This window comes from Sebastes umbrosus, chromosome 19 (genome assembly GCF_015220745.1).
Source record: "Sebastes umbrosus isolate fSebUmb1 chromosome 19, fSebUmb1.pri, whole genome shotgun sequence".
In the NCBI taxonomy this organism is placed as follows: Eukaryota; Metazoa; Chordata; class Actinopteri; order Perciformes; family Sebastidae; genus Sebastes; species Sebastes umbrosus.
The window spans coordinates 9,725,926-9,749,375 of record NC_051287.1 but is presented as its reverse complement, the minus strand read 5'-3'; the positions used below and the strand labels follow the sequence as shown (position 1 = coordinate 9,749,375).

General features: G+C 39.3%; 1 protein-coding gene across 1 annotated transcript in view; it reads left to right on the top strand.

The window, feature by feature from the left end:
* The first annotated feature begins 3,139 nt into the window (after positions 1 to 3,139).
* arrdc1b (arrestin domain containing 1b) overlaps positions 3,140 to 23,450 on the top strand; it is a 38,329-nt gene continuing 18,018 nt past the window's right edge. The window contains exon 1 of the mRNA XM_037753080.1: positions 3,140 to 3,354. Coding sequence (XP_037609008.1) covers positions 3,237 to 3,354 — 118 coding nt within the window. The 5' untranslated portion in view covers positions 3,140 to 3,236. The remainder of the gene's footprint in view (positions 3,355 to 23,450) is intronic.

Here is a 23,450-nt window from a genome sequence, read left to right as displayed (position 1 = left end):
TGCTGCACATTCAGACAGGAAGTACAGACAGAGACAGGAAATACATTCAGATACAGGAAGTATACGCAGAGATGGGAAGTGTATGAGCTGTGGGAAATACTGTGAGACATTTTCATGCTAATTCATTGTGTTTCTCAGAATTTAGTGCGTGAGATGAAATTGTGAAATAAATGAAAATAAAATAAAATCTTCTTTTTTACCCACAATGCAAATGGACATGAACGAGCTACCAATTCATTTCATAAGTTTTAACTGCTGATGCTCTCTGGTGTAAAACAATATGGTGATTTCTTCTCCTAAATGCCCAAACAGTGCTTTTAACATTAACTAACAGGAACCGTTTTGTTCAGCAGGTGTTCCTGTTTTAAACAGGGATATTATTGTTATGATGTAAATTGAGTTGTATGAATGAGTCCCCCACAGTAACACATTTCCACCTTGCTGAATGTGGACTCGAACTGCATGTACTCTCAGAAAAATAAAGTGGAGAACGAGTCATGAGAAGGGTCCCTATGTCAATCTAGTCTTAACACACCTTTTTTCAGTTTTGTGCTTATGGTGTTGCATATTCATTAGATTGTCAATCGATTAAAATACTTAATCGCGATTAATCGCTTGATTTTCCATAGTTAATTGCGATTAACCACACATTTTTTATCTATTTAAAATGTACCTTAAAGGGAGATTTTGTCAATTATTTAATACTCAAATATGCTTGCTTGATGCAAATATATGTATTTATTTATTATTGGAAATCATTTAGCAACTAGCAAGGAAACTATGACAAATATTGTCCAGAAACCCTCACAGGTACTGCATTTAGCATAAAAATATTCTCAAATCATAACATGGCAAACTGCAGCCCAACAGGCAACATCAGCTGTCAGTGTGTCAGTGTGCTGACTTGACCATGACTTGTCCAAAACTGCATGTGATTATCATAAAGTGGGCATGTCTCTCGTGGGTACCCATAGAACCCATTTTCATTCACATATCTTGAGTTCAGAGGTCAAGTGACCCCTTTGAAAATGGCTGTGCCAGTTTTTCCTCACCAAATTTGGAAGTTTGGAGCGTTATTTAACTGTGTTACGTGTTATTATCACATTGACTTTGACAGACCTAATATTTATATATCAATTTGTGTTAAATAAACTGACCTCACAGCAAATCCAGGGCCAGCTCTAGTATTCTATCATAGAAAACCTCCATGCATTGTCCAGAGATGTGTGCAGCAGGTTAATCCAGTCATGGGTACCACAAGATACTCATGCGGCCCCACGAGGGCTGGAAATACATCTATAATGATACATCGGTGGGGAATGTACCTACAGCAATGTACAAAATGTCCCAGGAAGTGTGAAGTAACATTCTGGAAAGTTCTTTACACTCAGGCATGAGAGTGAGACTGCAGATATAATCAAAGAGCATAAGCATTTAGCAAAACTTGTACAGGTAGAGATATATTCAGTTCAATAAAGTCATTTTTTTTCAAGTCCTCTATAAGTTGCAATAAATTCATAAAATCAAATATTTCTTTCCTTATTTTATTCATGATATTATAGCCTACAGTTTGAGGTCTGCGATAAATGTTACTGCAAAAACGGGTTTCAGATGTGTGGTTCCTTTAGGTCAGGGGTCTGCAACCTGCGGCTCCGGAGCCACACGCGGCCATTTAGCCCCTCATCAGTGGCTCCCTGTGGATTTTAAAAAAGAAATTAGTGGAAATTAATGATTGTTTTCAATTTTATTTATCATTGTTGTAGGTCTATGGTACAACGGTACCACGGAGTATTAGGGCCACATTGAGGAAAAGTCTAAGTTTATAGCATATAAGTCTAATGCAGTGAGGGCCAAAGTGCAAATGTACAAGTGAGGGAGTATTAGAGCCACATTGAGGGGAAAAAAAACAGACATTTCTAGAATAAAGTCATAATATTACGAGAAAAAAGTCATAGGTTTACGAGAAAAAAAGTCGGAGTATTATGAGAATAAAGTCATAATATAAAGTAGTAATTTTACGTGTTATTTTCTTTTTTTCTCGTAAAGTCATGACTTTATTCTCGTAAACTTCTGATTTTAATCTCATAATATTAAGACTTTTTTCTTGTAAACTTCTGACTTTTTTCTCGTAAATTTCTGACTTTATTCTCATAAACTTCTGACTTTTTTTCTCGTTAAGTTAAGACTTTATTCTCGTAATATTACAACTTTTTTTTCTCATAAAGTTACGACTTAATTCTCGTAATATTATGACTTTTTTCTTGTAAACTTCTGACTTTTTTCTCGTAAATTTCTGACTTTATTCTCATAAATGTATGACTTTTTTTCTCGTTAAGTTAAGACTTTATTCTCGTAATATTACAACTTTTTTTTCTCGTAAAGTTACGACTTAATTCTCGTAATTGTACAACTTTTTTTCTCGTAAAGTCATGACTTTATTCTCGTAAACTTCTGACTTTAATCTCATAATATTACGACTTTTTTCTTGTAAACTTCTGACTTTTTTCTCGTAAATTTCTGACTTTATTCTCATAAACTTCTGACTTTTTTTCTCGTTAAGTTAAGACTTTATTCTCGTAATATTACAACTTTTTTTTCTCGTAAAGTGACGACTTAATTCTCGTAATTGTACAACTTTTTTTCTCGTAAAGTTAAGACTTAATTCTCGTAATATTACAACTTTTTTTTCTCGTAAAGTGACGACTTAATTCTCGTAATTGTACAACTTTTTTTTCTCGTAAAGTGACGACTTAATTCTCGTAATTGTACAACTTTTTTTCTCGTAAAGTTATGACTTTATTCTCGTAATATTCTGACTTTACTCTCTAAATCTCAGATTTTTTTTCCCTCAATGTGGCCCTAATACTCTGTAGTACATTTTCACTTTGGCCCTCACTGCATTAGACTTATATACTATATACTTAGACTATAAACTGTGTTACCTTCATCACAATGATCAAATGTTTTGCGGCTCCAGACAGATTTTTATTTTTTTTTGCCTAAAATGGCTCTTTTGATAGTGAAGGTTGCTGACCCCTGCTTTAGGTTGATGAGATAACCCTCCAGTGGGCTCCATCAGTAGGTTACCATCCCTCCCATTAATTTCAATGAGGTTGCCAACGTGACGTCACTGGTCTCTAGGGGAGTGGGCTCGCGGCAGCAGGTGAGCGCGCAGCATCGCTGCTTCCAGAGACGCAGAGCGGCGGAGTAGCTGAGCAGAGAGGAGTAGCGGAGTCATGGGAAAGCTTCAAGAATTTGATATCACTTTTACCAACAACAAGGTGGTTTACGGTCCAGGAGAGTCCATTAGCGGAACTGTGAAAATACGGACCGCCAACTCGCTGCAGTATAAAGGTATATACGCTTTTTCCTTTCAACATGTTTGTTGTTCAACACCAGAGAGGAGAGAAAGGAAATGTTAACCAGCGCGTCTTTCGGTGTTCAGAGCTCCATGTAAATAAACTTTTCCTCCTCCGTGATGAAGGTGGACAAGAGGAGGAATAGGAGAACAGCAGCGTGGTTGTCTCTCAGCTTTAATGGCTCAGTATTTTCATCGTGAACGTGTTAAAATGTTGGTGTTGGTGCGGACATCATGAATTTAGGTGGACGTTGCGTTTCCACCCTCAAGAGCAGCAGCAGACTGTGTTGTTGCAGCTTGTTGGTGCTGCTCAGTACAGTCAGGTCGTTGCTAACCAACACCCTGGACCACATCCTGCTTCTCACAACTGTTGCTGCTGCCATCTTTTGTTTTTTTTTGACCAGCCCCTTGAAATTGTTTTTTTTTGACCAGCCCCTTGAAATTGTTTTTTTTTGTTGTTTTTTTTTTTAAAGCAAAACAACAGGTGTTTGACACTTTATTGCTTTATTAAAGAAGTATATTCATGTCAGAATCAGAATCAGAATCAGAATCAGTGTTTATTGCCAGGTGTAAGAGGTATACACTAGGAATTTGCTTTGGTTTTGTTGGTGCAAGTAAGCAGTATAATAACAAAAAGAATAGATTAAAAACGTTAGAATAAAATAAGAATAAAAATTTTTTAATTCTACCAATATACAATATACACTTTATTGCTTTATTAAGAAGTATATTCATGTCAGAATCAGAATCAGTGTTTATTGCCAGGTGTAAGAGGTATACACTAGGAATTTGCTTTGGTTTTGTTGGTGCAAGTAAGCAGTATAATAACAAAAAGAATAGATTAAAAACGTTAGAATAAAATAAGAATAAAAAAATTGAAATTCTACCAATATACAATATACACTTTATTGCTTTATTAAGAAGTATATTCATGTCAGAATCAGAATCAGTGTTTATTGCCAGGTGTAAGAGGTATACACTAGGAATTTGCTTTGGTTTTGTTGGTGCAAGTAAGCAGTATAATAACAAAAAGAATAGATTAAAAACGTTAGAATAAAATAAGAATAAAAAAATTTTAATTCTACCAATATACAATATACACTTCATTGCTTTATTAAGAAGTATATTCATGTCAGAATCAGAATCAGTGTTTATTGCCAGGTGTAAGAGGTATACACTAGGAATTTGCTTTTGGTTTTGTTGTTGCAATTAAGCAGTATAATAACAACAAAAGAATAGATAAAAACGTTAGAATAAAATAAGAATAAAACATTTATCCTTTGATATTGCAATATATTGTTATTAATTGTTTTTTTTATTTTTTTTGTTTGTTTTATTGACACAGCAAACATTAATTACTTCTTTATTGTTTTCTTCCATTTACATGCATGTTCTTTTTAAATATTTATATATTGTAATTTGCTTAATGAATTGTATATATGTATATATATGTTTTTTATATATATATTTATATATTTGTTTTTATTTTTATTTATTATTGAATTGACGCTTTGGCAATATTGTTCACCTGACAGTCATGCCAATAAAGCAAATTGAATTGATAGATAAACTGATGGATAGGCTATAGCTAACACTGAGGGGGTAAAGTAGGTTAGCAAGGTGGAGAGCAGCTTTTTGGAGTTGCCGTGGAGGTATACACAAAGCATCTATTGTATGTAAGCGATCCTTGTGGGGATTCCTGTCTGATAATAGAGCTGCTATCAACTTTAACTGAAGCTCTTTTTCAAAGGGAGTCTGGCACAGAGGTATGTTAATAGACGAGGACTGTAAATAAAGAGGGCTCCTGGAAAGTGCAATGATGGTCAGGTGTAGGGAATGTAGGCACTGATAAGACCATGGAAAAACTTTCCATTTCATTCATTTTGATTGTGTGTGTGTGCGTAAAATAGCAGAGATAAAATGACATTATATTTGTTTAAACACACTCTTGTTAATTAAAAAAAATAACACAAATTGACCTAAATTGCATGTTTTAAAAAAATATTTTGCATAGGGCTTAATCGATCGATTAAAATATTTAATCGCACATTTTTTATCTGTTAAGAATGTACCTTAAAGGGAGATTTGTCAAGTATTTAATACTCTTATCAACATGGGAGTGGGCAAATATGCTTGCTTTATGCAAATGTATGTCCAGGAACCCTCACAGGTACTGCATTCAGCATAAAAAATGGCAAACTCAGGCAACAACAGCTGTCAGTGTGCTGACTTGACTATGACTTGCCCCAAACTGCATGTGATTATCAAAAAGTGGGCATGTCTGTAAAGGGGAGACTCGTGGGTACCCATAGAACCCATTTTCATTCACATATCTTGAGGTCAGAGGTCAAGGGACCCCTTTGAAAATGGCCATGGCAGTTTTTAAAAAAATTCAGCGCAAGTTTGGAGCGTTATTTAACCTCCTTCGCGACAAGCTAGTATGACAGTTTTCCTTAGGTTTTCTAGTTTCATATGATAACAGCATCTTCACTCTAGTGAACTTAAAAATCACAAGTTGCGTTAATGCGTTAAAGAAATTAGTGGCGTTAAAACAAATTTGCAGTAATGCGTTATCGCGTTAACTTTGACAGCCCTAATTTTGGACAAATTGAGGTTTTGGTGAAGTTATTCAGCAGCATTTCCACCTGTACCTGTATGTCAGGCATAGTGAGATTAATTTGCCACAATGCGCTGGCTGACCTGAGACAGATGGCGTTACAGCAGAGGTCAGGACTCCTGCTGAGCTCTGTTACATTGTAAGGTCACCTGGCCGTGGTGAGTCTGTACCTGACACCGGGCGTGACTCCTAAATTAAACCCTGCAGCGGTGGCTGCTGTGGTGGATGTGGGGCGTCCTTGGAGCGTACAGACAGCTGGAGAGCTTCTCCAAGTCAAGTGGACAGCTCAATACAAGTATTTTAACATGCTGACAAGAGCATGTGGAGAAATTCTGATGTTGACCGAGGGTTTGCATCAACTACAAGCACATGAATAGTATCTGTTGCATTTACTGGTGATCTGTTCATCCGGTTTCATTTCTTTCTAAATCTGATTCCACATAATCACACCTGCAACCAAGTGTGAAAAACCACAGTGCGCTCTCAGTGCTCTGCACTCTGACAGATGCCTTGATAAAAATGCTGATGCTAAATCCATCATTTCAAATAAAGTGTTTTTTTAAATATGTCAGAAGATAATGCCAAAAATCAAAACACAATTTAAGAGGAATTAAACAATTATCTTTAATTACAGTAAGTGTGTTGCTCCCTTAGGCTGTCGCTCTTTTAACCCTTGTAGTGGAGCGGATAACATCAGTATTTGAGAGGAATCCTTCAAATGATGATACAGGCATGAAATTTGGTGTGTTTGTTCTCCAGAGTTTTCTGATCAAATCTGCCCTGCTCAAGATGGCCTCCAAATTGGCCCCCCGAAGTCGATTATTGTTCATAGAAATTAGGTTTCCTCTATCCCACCATCTTCATCAAGTCTTGCAGAGTTTAGCTTGATTGCTAGTGCATGGAGTGAGTGAAACAGAGGAATATTTCCTTGCCAAGTTCACATACCCGTCATCTCCTCTTTTGGCAGGATAGGCGTGGGGAGGCTTTAGGTCCTTCCTTCTGTTGACATAGGCAACACTTGGTCCAGTTGGTTTTCCTTGATTTACTAGTAGAGCTAGTTTGATTCATCGATTGTTGTTATGGTGATGAAAGAATTCGCGTCAATGAGGCTGTAAAGTGTGTGGACGCAGCTCCCGGAGACAGCTCGCTGGCTAGTCTATAGATACACATATTACATGTTCATATTCATGTATTTTTTTAATAGAACCAGCAGTCTTGGAAGGTTCAAATTGCTACAGGGCGGGACAGTGGGAGGTAAAAGGTTAAAACGTTTTCAACACATTTTTATGTCTGTTCTTACGACTAAATCCGATATGAAGGTAGAAAAAGTTTCCTCTTTGTCTTTCTCAGTCAACAAACAAAATAGCTTTCTCTACCTTCTGCCGTGTTAAATGTGTATTTACTGTGTGTAAGTGTGGACCACAATGCAGCATGTATTTTCTGTAGCTTTTTCTAGTCTGTTGTTTTGCAATTTTTCTGTTACAGCATAAACCAATGATTGTCTCTCAAATGATGTTAAATGAGTAAAGCTTGCCCGTGAGAGTGTATTTTGAGAGGTTGCTCAGCCAGTCTTCCACTTACTTCTGGGCGACGGTGCTCCATCTGAGGAGACTTGTTGGGCTCCATCTGAGGCTTTCAGGCTTTCAGCCTGTCCGTTAATGTACAGTAAATGCAGAGGCTGCATTATGTGTCCAGTGACATCACCCCTCTCAACCACGGCCGCTGATGATTCCATCAGTCAGATGGCGTGAATCATGCTGAAGCAGGAAAACGTGTGAGTGTCTGCTTTGTGTGAGCGTGAGAATTTCCTGTTTTTGTTTCTTGTGAAGAGAATACAGAGGAGTTGTTGGTCTGTTACTGTAAATCAGGTTCCTCACTTAATCTATTTTCCGCATTTATTTGATGAACAATGTCTCATTAAGTCAGATGATGAGTCACGAGGGTTATATTTATCTGAGAAACCATTTCCTCATTCATTGAACCGCAATGATTCAGATTAAGAATTGGTACACTTCTCGGGCCATTTTTTAAAAACAACTTCTACCAAAATAGTTGATCTATCTATCAATGCAAACAGCAACAAACTATTTTAAGCGAAGAGTGATTTTCCATCCTGATCCTTGAATTAAAGCTACCACGAGGATTCAAGGAACTTTCATTTTGTTTTGATTTTGGCGGTTCCTGTGGACAAAAGTGGTAGTGTTTCCAAGCACCAGATTCCCTTTAGAAAACCTCTAATTTTACTGCAGCAGTGTCTGACAGTCTGCCCTTTTTTTCGTGTTTTATTTACATTTCATTGTGAGTCAGGTGTGTACAATTACCAAGTCGTATGATGAAATAGATACAGAGGGATAACAAACAGTTACACATTCTCTAAGATGCTGAATATTGTGGAGGCCAAATTCCCAGCCTCGCTGTATTATTGATGGTGGAGACCATTAGACAGCATTTCTATTGATTAGCTTCCTCATAAAGCCGGTCGTTAAAGCAGAGTCAGGAATGCATGAATGAAAGTACATGAATGAGCCACTTATACACATTATTCACACATAATGTTGAACATGTGCTAGTTAAAATCTTTATTACTAGAAATTATGTTCATATTACATGATTCTGCAGGACATGATTTATAATCCATGCCCAACGTTCAATGGCAATGCAGGAAGTAGTTTGTCCTTTATTTAGCAAGGTAAAAAGTAAGGATGGCGTGGTGAATGGGTGTGTAGTGCATCTGACTTTCATGTTGGAGACTGGAGTTTGCATCCCTTCATAGACCAATTATTGTCTTTTTAGCTACGTTAGTAGTATTGCTCTATGGATGGTAATATCTGTCAGTCCACCACTCAAGACTGAAATATCTTAACTATTGGAAGGATTGCTGAAATTAAATTTGGTACATGCATCCATGGTTCCCAGAGGATGAAGCCTACTGACTTTGGTGATCCCCTGATTTTCCCTCTTGTGCCACCATGAGGTTGATATTTGTGGTTTTGAGAGAAATGTCTCAGCAACTATTGGACATCATGAAAGCTCATTGATATTCCCCTCAGGATGAATTGCAATGATTTTGGTAATCCCTTAACTTTTTAAGTTAAAGGTCTTATTGCTAACAATTTATGTAGACGAATATTAAAAAAAATTATAATAATACATCCACAGAGCTTGTAGAATGCCACCGAATAAAAGTATGGCTTTTCCTAAAAAAAATATATTATGATTGTGAATTTATCATTTAAAAAAAATTTCAAAAATTTTGGTTAAAAAATAAAGTTTTGTTCATCTCTGTGGAAGATATCTGACGTTTGGTTCCCACTTCAAACAAGGCTTGTGAGCCAATAGTTTAATAGCGTTGATATCACTTGGTATCTCTGGGTCGTCAGCGATCAAGTTGCCAGTTGGTGTCGAATCTGAGTTTGACAGGAAGTGACTGGTTACCACTTGTTGTGAAGTGAATGCAATAGAACGGGGGAGGGACAATGCAACATCTAGTGGCTGACCGTTATCAATAGCACCTTTAACTTAAGATGTTTAATTTGCCCCATACTTTGGTATATGATGACCAAATTTCTGCAAAACCAACTATACTTCATCTGTTTTTTTTTCAGAACCATCCAATATCAAGTCTTTTTTGGTAATAACGTTGTTGAAAATCATCTGTTTTAGAACTTAACACGTAAAGATGTGCTCCTTTTAAACTACATTTTCTGTTGATTTGGGGTGTTGACACTTGACAGAAGGAAGCAGGGCATCCCTCTGTGTTAATGGTGAGTTATAGATCCGAGGTAGTGGGCATAGCCAGCCTGTCTGTTTGGTTCAGCCTCCTCTTGTTTCTTGGTCGGCCTCCCTGCACTTAGCAGCACGTATAGTGACCTGATACACGAGATGTTGCCGTTTTGACTCAGTGTCTCAGCTTGTATGGACATTTTTTATATGGACATACCTGTATTGACAGGTTACTTCAGTTTACGCCAACACTCAAGACTGAATTGTACAGTCCTGCTCAGTGCATAGTGAAAAGCAAGAACGTTTTGGAGCATCACATGTAACAGGAAATGACTCGCTTCAAGCGAAAGTCCACTTGATCTGACTTCCTGGCAGTTTGTCATCTCATTTGTCTTTATCTTTGTTGTATATCTAAGTCACTTTAAAACAGCGGCGAGTGTAAATGAGACCTTTAGGTGTGTAGTTCTTTTGTATCTCAGATGACAGTAGTGGATCTCCGCTTAGCTTCCAGCAAAGCAGAAACGCAAACATTCACTGTAACCCAATCATCACTTGTTGTGATACAAATCACCGGCTTTATGTAAACAAGACTAGACATCCCCTCGGGTTTCACACGGAGCTGGCCACAGGCATGTGTACGCTCACATACACACACGCACTTTGTGCTGTTCTTTTATCTTGTATTTAAGACTTGTGGTCTGTGAATCACATGACAATAGTCACTTTTTTTTTTTCATTTCCACTTTAGCTGCTTTTGTGCATAGTCAGTGAATTACTAAACCATCCTGTCACTCCTTGTTTCAGTCTAAATTTATTTCACTTGAATTAACAATTTAGTGTATTCTTCCATGGCTGTGGGTTATACTGCCACGTTCGTTCTATCCTGGACAAGTCGGCACCTGTCCACACAGCAGCAATCAGTTCAACACAGAATCTATTAACCCCCTGAGACCCACAATAGACTATTTTTTGTCTTTTTTAGGGGGGTACAAGGGGTCTTTAGGGAGAGATTGCAGGTCAGCAGTAGATGTCACATAGAAGTGGTGTACATCATCTGAAAGCTGGGAACCTGAAGATTAATTTGAGATGCAGCTCAACACTGTGTGTCAAGTTGTTCCGGTCATGAATCAGAAATAAACATGAATTAATGAATTAATTAAATAATTAAAATAAATTGTGAGAGTGTATAAGGGCTAAGAACATTATGATAGAAGTATATGATGGTCATTTCCATGCTCACTTACGTCTCATAAATTGTTGCAGCAATTTTTGGGTTGATACCATTTGTTACACAGATTTGGTGCTAAATTTAACCATTTTTTCCCACTCAAGAATTGATAAAAATAATCCAAAATACAACATTAAGACACCAAGACCTTGAGGAACACCATAGAAAAACTCATGCTGTGATTTGGGATCAAAGGCTTTTGACATTTTGAGATTTCTCCAAGAATGACATTTTCTGGCAATTGGATTTTTTTCAATTTATGTAATTCCACGACTGTTTAGAGACCCCAGTATGCAGAAATATTAGAATACACCATTTTTAGACTATAACACAGATAACACATGTATACTGCATGCAAAAAACTGTATACTTTTTGCATGACATGTTACCAACGGATTCCTTTTCTAGTTTCATATGATACCTGGGGCTTCACTCTAGCTCTAAAACTGAACCTGCTACAGCCTCTGAAAGACAGTAAAGTCGGTCGGGATCGGGGGCCTCAGGAGATTAAGGACAATTTATGATAGGACAAACCATTGGGTGTGTAATCAATATTCAGTGGGTGCTGGTTATCTTTGTTGCTTTGATTTTGACCATTATTTTTTAACTGACTCTAGCAAGTCCACCAATTTTATGGAAGTGCAATGCTAAACGACTAGAGTACCTCTGTAACTGGCTCCAGTGTCTCGGTGACACTTCAGGAAAATCAAACCTGATTAGGAGCTGATTTATGTCGATGACTCTTTTCATTCTCATTATTTCTTCATTGTAACTGCCGCTGCTTCAGAATAGCATTGAAGGAACTGACAGTGGGGATGTTGGATGACGCAGCAAGAGAAATGTATTCTTTGTTATCAACCAGTTTGAGCCTTGGCCTGTAACACTGCGCAGGTGGGAGCATGTACGTATGTAGTGCTCGCTCATCTGAAATACTCTACAGGAGCTTGGATAGAAGCAGAAAAACAACAAGATGTGAAAATGATTGGAAGAAGATGCTTAAAGACCAGAATAATGCTGTTGAAGCAGTTTATTGACATCAGTATTATCCTCAAGGCAAACACAAAGAAAACTCAGTGAAATTGACACGGCATGAATCAATGAATCCGGTGTATGAGTATCTCTTTGTCGTGGGTCATGAAGACATCCCTGCAGGCTGGGTTTCTGTGTGGCCGTCTAGACTCAGGAGCCTTAGTATATTGTGACATCACTGCCCGAGGGCAGCTGATGAGCGATCTGTCTGAAAAGCAGAAGAGCTGCTCTGAGACCAGTAGACTGAGACATCCCAAGGACAGCTTGTTACACATCAGCCTTTAAGTAAATTATAGTGAATAGGATGAATAATATAAAACAAATCTATGGTTTTAAATGTGTCCATGGCTGGATGGCTTTACTTCTACTACTGCAACTGCTACTATTACTGCTCCTACTACTGCAGCTACTGGTTGCTGTAGCTACTAGTGCTACTATTAGTACTACTACTTCTATCACTAATACTAATACTACTGGTGCAACTACTACTACTACTACTACTACTACTACTGCTAGTTCTACTACTACTACTACTACTGCAACTGCTACTACTACTAGTACTACTTGTGCCGCTACTGCTGCAACTACTGGTTGCAGTAGCTACTAGTGATAATTTTTATACTACTACTTCTACCACTTCTACTAATACTACTACTACTGCTACTGCTCTGCCACTACTGCAGATACTACTACTAGTGTTTCTACTACTACTACTCCTACAACTGCTACTACTGCTGTTAATACTGGTGGTACTGCTACTAATGATACCACTACTAATAATAGTAATCATAATAAAAATAATTTGTATTTAATAAAAACAAATGGATGTTTAATTTAGTAATATAATATAATTTATAAATTGTCAATAAGTAATTATTAATACATTAATAATTTAATATTTATTTAATTAATTTAAAAGGTGCAATAATAATAAAAACAGACAAAGCATAGTCTCTACCATGATCTTATGGCCTACATACTTGTTTTGTGATTAATATAGCTTATATTCGATTTCTTTAGAGTACTCGTTTTCTTTCTTCTGTTTGTATTATCCTTTGAGATTTGCTTGTTATAAAGGTTCATACTGTATGCATAAATCATCTCGAACTGAAGAAGAGAGGATTTTTAAAACCTCTTGACTTCGCTGTCTTTTGTCCTGAAACTAGGAACGTGACACATGATTACTCAGTGACAATAACAGTGACTCAGAGTGACTCCATTCTCTCTGCTGCCCTTCAATGTGGGTGGGTAGCATCGATCCACATGTGCAGTACTCCATCAGTCAGTGTGCTAACTGTGCCCATAGAAGTGGTGCTGTCAGCTGGAGATCTTGGCACCAGCTGCTCCCTCTCCCTTTGGACTTAGTCGTGTTAATAATAACTATCCTTTGACCTCCATAACCAAAACACCGTGCCTAACCCCACGGCTGGTTATTTAGGTCTATCATAAGAGGATTCGGTCTCATTCCCCTTGATAAGCACAGACACACCCCTGATCATCACCCCCCCTCCACCCCCATCCTCTTCCTCTCTCTTAAAAGCTGTCCCACTTCCTATGCTTTGTAAAGTGAGTTTGCAGAGAGGATGTCACTCTTCTGTGGAAGTGGAACAAAACGTTGATTAGTGCCAACAAAGAAACTAAAGATAGAAGTGTTGCAGCTCAGCTGGGAGATAAGAAGCTGGTTTATGGTCGTACTGGTATGTTGTGAAATGTTATGTGATGTGGTCATGCAGGCCCATATGGTAAATGAATAATCTCAATCCAATTAACAATTAATCAAAAGACTGTATGTAATGTGAAAGCCGTCACTTGCTGGCGTCTTTAGCTCTTTTTTTTCGCTCCATAGTTTTGGTTTTAAGATAGATTTATTGTGATTCAGTCTCAGGGCTCTCATTTACGGCAGCATTAAGCTGCATTCACACCAAGAGTATAGAAATAACCACTGTTGCTGCTTTGTACATGTTGTGGAAGTCCCAGATATGTCAGAAAACCAACCGTCTTGGCTGGGTTCATACCATTACAACATCATTAACTTTTCATTGAACCATTGTACAAAGTATATTTCGTAAAAAACGTGTTATAATCTGAAAGACAGCAGAGAAGCAGTATGTGGTATTTGCTAAGAGGGCTGAAGGCTGTGAGGTTTTGGTGGATTGTGAAATGAGAAACCACATTGAATAACTCACTGCAGGACACACAGATTAAGTCTTTTATAGCCCATATTTAGAGGTGAACTTGTGTGTGTGTGTGTGTGTGTGTGTGTGTGTGTGTGTTTGGTCCAGCTTTTGAGAAGCCATGAGAGGTTTCAATCATGGTTCCATCTTCCCCCACATGCTGCTAATCCTCCATCGACCTCTCCCTCCTCACCTACATTTTTAGACAAAGCTTGTCTTTTGTCATAGTTGAAAATAATTCCATTGTGCTTGTGTTTGGCCCTTTCAGGGAGCTGTAGTCCAGGGTTTCCTCCGGTGTACTGAAAGCCTGGCAGCACGCACTGGGCCCAAGTTGAGTCCTGACTTGGCCTAAGCATCAGGAATTTTTAAAACAATGTATTTTTAAGATGTTTTTAAACAAAAGTGTGTTATACAAGTTGCAAACTCCTGTAAGGAACAACTGCGTAGGTTGTGTGCATAACGTTAGCTACTCTGCTGATTAAAGTGAAGGGGGTTAGCTCCGAAGTTAGTGAGAACTTTGGGGCAGGATCACTTAAGGTGGACTGACCTTTAAGGTGGACCTGCTATTCTCATTTTAGAGACAAGCTGCTCCTCTGAGTTTTGTTTAAATGTTGCTAAAGATAAGCACTTTTTTTCAGTGATGGGATTGGGAAGCCACAAACTTTCTGCTTTCTTTTGTTTCTGCTTCCGTTTTTCAAGATATGGTCGGTCAGCATGTATGCACATTGCAGGCTCCTCAGTCGTGTGACATTATGTGTGCGGCAGGATAGAAGCAGCAAGAATTTATACTGCTTATATATGTTTGTTTCTTCTTTCTTGTCAGTTTTTTTAACACTTTTAGGCTCATTGCAGACAGCAAGTTTTCAGGTCTGTTGTCCTGACATGGTGTTGTGTATACCCCAAGCTATCGGCTCTTGTTACGGTTGAACCTACTGTACTTCGCTTATAAACGAAAGGTCTCTCATGACACTTGAAAACCCATGGAAATGTGTATGTCCTTAACACACCGTGTTAGCTCAACGTCAGCCTTCTCCAAAACAACTGCAGTGTCTGGGAGCTGCCTCTTCACAAAGTTTAGCTCTTGATAATGGTTCATGTGTTAACTCTTTGGATGGTACTGATGAGTCAGATAGTGATGCTGCAAATAACACAAATATTACAGCAGTTGGAACACTCACTCATCATAAAATCAGCTGTGACGGTTACATTGAGAGGGAGTGAGCAGAAGTCTGAAGGTCAGTGTTGGGCGTCAGCTGATACTAAATGACTAATCACATTTTTAAACTGTAGTTGTACTGTTTGCACCAGAGTAAATATCTCTGTACTGCAAGTATGTAGCTGGTTACAAAACACAGTGAAGATCAGTTTTAGCAATAGATTAGGGCTGTCAAAGTTAACGCAATAATAACGCGTTAACGCAAATTCCTTTTAACGCCACTCATTTTTTTAACGCATTAACGCAACTTGCGATTTTTCTAAATGCAGTACCTGTGAGGGTTTATGGACAATATTTGTCATTGTTTTGTGTTGTTAATTGATTTCCAATAATAAATGTATGCATACATTTGCATAAAGCAAGCATATTTGCCCACTCCCATGTTGATAAGAGTATTAAAAACTTGACAAATCTCCCTTTAAGGTACATTTTGAACAGATAAAAAATGTGCAATTAATTTGCGATTAATCATGGACAGTCATGCCATTAATCGTGATTAAATATTTTAATCGATTGACAGCCCTGAATTCAACACTTTCAAAATATAATGAATATGGATGCAGAGAGAATTGTTGAACTCTGTGACTAAACTTTGATCTCTGATTCATAACAGTCACATGTTGTGGTTTTAACTGTCGTGATTACACCCAGTTTTGGTCCTGAAAGTAGTTGCTTTGTATCTGATACCAGAACAGTGAGATCAGGTCAACTAAGGACATTGTTGATTGCCGCAAGGGAGAAGTCAGTGCTTAAATGTAGGTCTCCTTGCTGACATAGATACCATCAAAAGTGATCCTTAGCTGGCGGAGAGGCGGTGTTTACAGTGTTTGATTCTCAAGCAAAGCCTCAAATATCAAAACAATGAAATAGAAGAAATATCCAGAGAAAGAAGTGATTAATTCCCTTTTTGCTACATGTGGTATAATGACAACCTGATGATAATCTAGCTGCTAAATGTGTTGTTGTCCTGAAGGTCTGAATACAGAGGGCAGTGTGTGTGTCTCCTCCGGTCATGACGTCCGTCTGGATTCGAGGCTAATGCAGTGAAATGTGGAAATTTCGTGGCGCGATGGGTAACATGGGAGCGAGTGTGCAGAGTGCAGATTACACGTCTGCTGGTTGTTTTATGACGTAACTTCTGCGGGGATAAGCCTCTTACACATGCATGCAAACATACACAGGGATTTGTGTGTACTGTACATGCAGATGTGTATGAACCTAAACTCATGCAAACACAAACATCATTAAGCGATCTGACTGAAGTGTGCAAAGCTTGTCAGCAGCCACAGAGGAGGTGAATAATGTATACATGGGCTGGTCTGTGATTGAATGTTGACAGATTACTTTACAAGCAGAGTGTGGAATTAATATTACAGCAAAGAAGTGAACACTAGTGACGAGAACTAATTTAGTTTGACATGGCCAACGTCATCATACATTATCCAAGTTTCTACTGGAGGGAGGAAGGCAACTGTTTGTTCTAAACAACAATGACGTCTTCCACAGAGGTTAGCGTAGATGCTGCAGTAGCATCAGTTATAGCAGAACTGGAGTGTATTTCTTCATTGAAAGAAGAGCAAAGAACGACACTGAAGGCTTTTCTTGATGGAAACGATGTATCCGCTCTTCTCCCGACTGGCTTCGGCAAGAGTTTGATTGACAGATGGTTCATCCAATCACCTGCCAAGTATTTTTTGAAAGTGCCTGCCCTTTTCCAAACAGTTTCCAATTTGTTCTGTGTAACAAACCATCTGGCGGGTCAGGTTACATACTCAGGTCTCTCCTGAAAAGATCTTAATCTCAGTAAGTTCAGCTGATTAAATAAAGTTTATTCTGTATGTTTCGTCTTTAATATCCTCTCAAACATCACAGTTGCACAACAGTAAATGAAGAAGAACATGGTAAATGTATGTCGTCATATACAAAAGGCTGTCTCAAACTGTTGTCTGATGATCTGATTTGGCTGATCCTCATGCTTCTCGAATCTCGATGCACAAAATGAGCGTTTAGAGGCTGAGCGTAACAGAGAGGTAACTCAGGACATGTCTGAGCGAACAGTCCAGGCTCTGTTCTGCTGCAGGGGGTTCCCTTACAGTCAGGAGTAATAGATCATAAGATCAGGTGGCTGTGTTTGACATGTCTCACACTGAGAAGCATTAGAGAGGAGACGAGGGAGGGAGATGTTGGAAAAAGAGAGAAGGACTAATTGTTTGCAGCGCTTAAAGATTTAATGAAGGTTGTAAGTGTAGCATCGGATTACTCTGCTGTCCTTTTTGTACAGAGTGAAGGCTGTGACCTCTGGGGTTTGTGGAAGGTATACTAGAAACACTTTCGAGAAAAGGTTTTAGAAATATTCAGGGAAAAGAGGATCAGTGGTTTCTGGTGCATTTTTGTTCTCTGTCCTTCATGGCTTTTGTTAATGAAATTCTTTTTCTCAAAACTCCCCCAGAAAATACCTCTCTGTCTGAGCTCTGACCTCGCTGGTGAAATGAGTCTTGCAGAAACATGACAAAATAAAATTGTAAGTCACTCTTGTGCAGTATAATTCTGTACGAATCTCTCCATGAATAATGCAATCACAGGATGGTCAGTCCATCAAAACTGCACCAGTAGGACCTACACATTTTTTGTTTACAATTTAACCTTAGAGTTGCTTTATATGTTATCCGGAGCATTAATATAGCAGCAGACAACTATTTGCTATGTAAAGATATAGAGGAGCGATGTCTACCTGAGCAGAGAATGAAGTCACTCTCCCTCTGTGTGTGTTGTAATCCGAGATTCTCTGTGCTTTGTTGACGTAGCAGGGCCGGTCGTTTATGCTTTTAGTGCATGTGAGCGTAGGGCTGCACAATTATTGTGAAATTGCACTCAAAAATATGTTGTCCCTAAAATCAATAAATAATCGTGATAAATTATGGTGATCTCAATATTGATCAAAATAATCGTGATAATAATTTTGACCATAATTGTGAAGCCCTATGTGAGTGTGCCACACTGCCGCCGCTCTGCACTGCGTTCACACAGCAGGTTACAGCTGATAACGGCATCCCTACCGACTGTGCCGTCGTAAAAGCGTAGCGCCCACCCACCGGTTCACCCCCAGGTTAACACTGTTAGCTCTGTCATCACTGTTGCCTTTGTCTTCACTGTTAGGGCTGTTAACCTGTTAGCTACGAGCCGCTGCCTCAGCTGTTGCCATGTTGAGAGCCGTGAGGCGGCAATAGAAAGGCTCCCAATCTCTCATTTAGCACCTTTAATATAAGTGTTTTCATTACTGCCATCAGTGTGAGACGTCATGTAAATTAGATGTACTGCTGCATCCCCTTCAGTTCGAGTGGTTTGTATCATTTCTACAGACGCTTCATTTAAAGCAGTCCAGTCTTATCACACAGACACTGCTTTGGGAGTTTCCAGGCCTCATTATGCTGGAATTTATATCTGACGTCCGAGAAGCCTTTTAGTGCATGTGAGGAATGCTGATCAATTCAAGTAAATCAAACAGCCTTTTCTAATCTCATTCACATCCCTGACCCACTTCAGGATGAAATCCTAGTCGTCGTAAAGACACAGTTCTTCTCTGGTGTGTTGTGTGTCTGAGAGGTCAGGGGGTTTCCTCATTCTGCTTTGTTCTTGTAAAGTTCAGACCTTAAACAAACTGAGGCTCCTTTGTGCTTCCAGCTGTTAGCCGAAACTGGACTCGGTGTAATCAGTGTAAATAAGGAACTGACATTATCAGCCCAGCTTCCCTGCATGCTTCCCACCAACCCCCTCAAGCTGACTCATTTTCCAATGTCCTGATACAACGAGCTGCAAGCTCTGACTTAATGGTTTTATCCCACAGACACAGTTCGGCCTTCTTCATGGAAAAGTCAAATATTTGTTGCTAAAGTTGTTTTTCTCACTCAATGTCTAGTTCTGCTGTGAGCGCCAGCGTGCAAACATCATTTCTGTAAAGACACTTGATCATAAAATAAGTTTGCTCTTTGTTTGGAAAATCTGATGACGGAGCAAACAACCCTCTTGCGTAACTGGCATATATTTTTGGGAAAGAACGCCCTGAAGGACAAAATTCCTGCACAGGGAGAGGTGGAAAAGAAACGGCATCAATGACTTCACCAGGAAGTCATTGATGCCATAGGGAGGATGCCATAGAAGCTCAGGAATCAACAAACAAAACCAAGACAATAGAAAGGTTTAACCACCAAACTAAACTTTATGTAACCATGGCTGGCAACAGTATTTGCTACAGTTGCTACTTGCTATCAGTTAAGCCAGCTCTCACTGGTGAAACTGACCTAAACATGGGTTAAACTGACAACAAACAAATGTCTTTTTGCATGTGGTAATTGACCATGGTATACGTAGGATCGGGTATCGAACCTAAATTCTTTGGTGCCAAACAAAATGTATTGATAGCACTGAATACCAAAGTTGTCAAGTAACAAAAGCTGGCATGAATGTCTGGTCATATTCGTAATCTTCTCTACTTATTCTTTGATCAGATTAGGGCTAGGTATTGGTACTCGATGCCTATCGACCGAAATAACCCAGTACCAAATAGTATCGAAACTTCTCCAGTCAAACAATACCCGTAATCGATCCTTTTTGTGCCCAGATCTAGAAAAAATGACTAATTGTATGGTTTTGCTCGCAGCCAATCACCGCAAATGTTCTTCAATTTAATGCAACGTGTGATTGGCCCACTACTGCAGCAGCTACAACCCATACAGCAGGGATAGCGCACGGCTCTGAATACGGATATGTCTGAGCCGGCAGCTAGCAGCTAATGGTGGAATCAGAAGGTGGGAGTTACGCCCACAAAAATCTGACTCAGAACCAAAAGTCAGGTATTGTATCAGCATCAGTTTCCTCCACAGAGTCTGTTTCTCATCGTATGACATTTTTGTTTGACTTTATCATCCCCTCAGGGACGTTCGGCTAGCCAAGTGCACTAAAAACAGGATATACTTGTCAGAACAATGGCACAAAACAGATAATCTCACCTTACCGAGTTATCCACATACTCATCAGTACCACACCTTCGACTCCCGCCCACATCCTCCATGACCCACCAACACCCTGTTCTAACCCACATCACAGAATCGTTTGATACAACACGGCAGCCAGATCTGGAGACGCCATAGATTACATCTTCTCTCCTGGATTTCTCTGCCCACACAGTCTAGTTCGTAAAATCTAATGAGTAGTAGCACCAGTATCATCTCCGCCTACAGACACTCTCATTGAACCGTGGAGAGGACCTGGACAGACTCCAGTGTGTTGGCAACAAATCCAGGCAGCTGCTGAGTCAGAGCATGCTCTGCTGCTGGCTTCCCTCTTACTACTGAGTGTCAGTCTCCCTCAGGCTGGGGTTTATTCTGTGGAGAGCTGCCTCCTGGCGTAGATTCCTGTGCTGGCAGAAACAAGGTGTGATCCATAGCTGCTGGTGTGTAGATGACTTGGAACCTGTCAGCTTCACAAAACCAAACAAATGCTTGTGAATTGAATTTGCGCTGCAGTATTTCAGTCTTTAAACCTCTGAAGTTTGTAAAGGACTACTTGAACTGGGCATCATAGATCACACATTTAGCATGGATCTGGAACTTTAAGGACTGTTTCTTGCACCAAATTGATTTGGAATCTGATTTTAGTGGTGCAATTCGGGCACCGATTATGAACCCCATTGTCTCACTGTGCTGAAAAAAGAATACTTAAAAAAAACTTGAATTACCAAATACTACCATGAATTACTCATATTGTTATTATATTGATTTTTACATTATTGTTCTTCTGTTGTATTTGAGTGTGCCAATGCCATCTGTAAGTGTCAGAGCAGCTGGATTTATCATGCATTAATTATGCACCTTTGTTTCCACCTGTTTTTATGCACATTTTGAATATTCATAGCTCATATGATTGAAAATTATTTTAAAAAGAAGAAAGAATATATTTCTGCTGTGATATAACCGCTGTGAGAAGGCAGACATCACTACGGCCGATATCTCCAACACTGCAACTCACACTCACTCCCATGAGGTTATACTACAACCAGGCAAAAGACATTTAGGTTTTGGACTTCTACTGCCTTCATGGTGTCCGTGGTGAATTGTGACGACATAGCATCTTTATGTCTAGATGTGCGTCTCATCAGACACATCATCACCACTCCTGGTCCATCTGGCTCCATTTGTCTGTGGAGAGGTCGGCCCATTATTCAGCCGCAGACAGCCAGTCTATCTACCAAAGCATCTCTTATGACACGACTATTCACTATTCAGCTGTGCAGCCGCTCTTCCTGTTGCTGCTGCTGCTGCTGCTGCTGCTGCTGCTGCTGCTGCTGCTGCTGCTGCTGCTGTTGGGGATATTAACAGATTACCCCGGTGCTGACCTTTCATGGGCTGACCTCTTCACTTTTCCACAACAGACAGCTGTAAACAATATCAGTAATGGCTCCCTTTTTCTGTCATATTTGTCTACTTGACACTTCTACCGTTGCTTCGGTGAAGTGTGATGAGTCTATGACTGTGAGGGTGTGTTAATGTGAAGTATAAAGGTATTATTCTCCTTCATGAATGAGGCAGATGGCTGGGGGAGCAGATTGCAGGGTTTAGTTAATGACCACATAAATGGACGTTAGTCTGTATGGCTGAAGGGCACCGCTCTGTTTTGTGTTTGTTTGTGTTTTTTTGAGCTGCAGATTTTGGTTTCGTTTTTTTTACCGGTGGCAGAGGTTCCTCCCTCCTCCCCCAAACCGTGCCAACAGTCATGCCGGTGTCGAGAGCCCAACCATCTGTCACTTTGAGAGTGTGCGTGTGGTTTCTGTGATGCCAGCACAGGATCCTGTGTGGGTGTGTGAGCCTGTGATTGGTCAAAAACAGTCGGAGGCACGATATTTTTTACATCAGAGCCTTTGTTTTGGGTTGTTGTTTTTTGCCCGCACTATTATACCAGAAGTCTGGTAGTAGTGACCAAATAATGTCAAGCATTGCGTATCAAAAACTGTCCTGACTTTTCTTCTAGCGCCACCAGCAAGTTCAAATTTTTGGTTTTGAGTGAAACGTCTTGACAAATATTGGGTTGAATGCCATGAAATGCCCTGTTTCCAGGGACCTTTTGAGGAACTCATTGCGTTTCAAACGCAGGGACCAGGGTCTAAATTAAGTTCCGGGGACATTTTATGGGGCCTTTTTACCCCCCAAAAAGGCCCTAGTCGGGAGGCTGTACTTTCTGAAAATACTGGAACTTTTGGGGTGGAGTTTGCATGGATGACTGTCGCTGATTGATGAAACACAAACACAGCGCTGCTTCTACTTGTGTATTCATGAACAATTTATCAACAAGGAAGTTCTCTAGTATCTGATTTAGGACCATTTTAGGACGAGGGGAGAACATTTCTCTTTGTTTGATAACATTGAAAGTAAAGTTAGGCTCTGCTGTTGGCTTCCTGACTCATTTAAAAAAAGGAAGTGAGAAAACGGAGAGAGAGATCGTGAGGGTGAGCGGTAACGCTAGAAGAGGGATTCATCACGGTGGTGCTGTGAATGAGAGAAATGAAAGTTATTTTCTCATTGTTTCATGGCAGTTACGTTTTAAAGCACAAATTAATAACCATAGAATACTCAACAGATGATTTACTGTGGAGACGGACGCTCTTAGTTTCAATTCCTCTGCTGCATTTCATTCATTACATCCAGCTTGCATCTGTAAATACTATGCAAATGTAAATATTGTTGCCGTGAGACGTTTATGTTTGTCTAAGGTTTATTTTTTCCAACGCATTTTTTTTTTTTTTCTTTAGATGAAACAGGACACACTGAACTGCAGGCTGCAGAGTGTGTTTACCGTTGTGTGAAGCTGTATGTGAAGTGAAGTGAGTTTGAATGACTTTAACCACCATCGGGTCAAATTTGAATTTGTCCACTACTTCAATTTATGTCCAAAATGCCTACAAAACTAATGACCTCATCCTCAGCCTCAGCTGTACTTTATGTTTAGTTCTCATTAGAAAATGTTTGCACGCTAACACGCTAAAGTGAGATGGTGAACATGGTAAAAAAAAGTTACACCTGCTGCTGCTAAACACGAAAGAAAAGAAAGGAAGG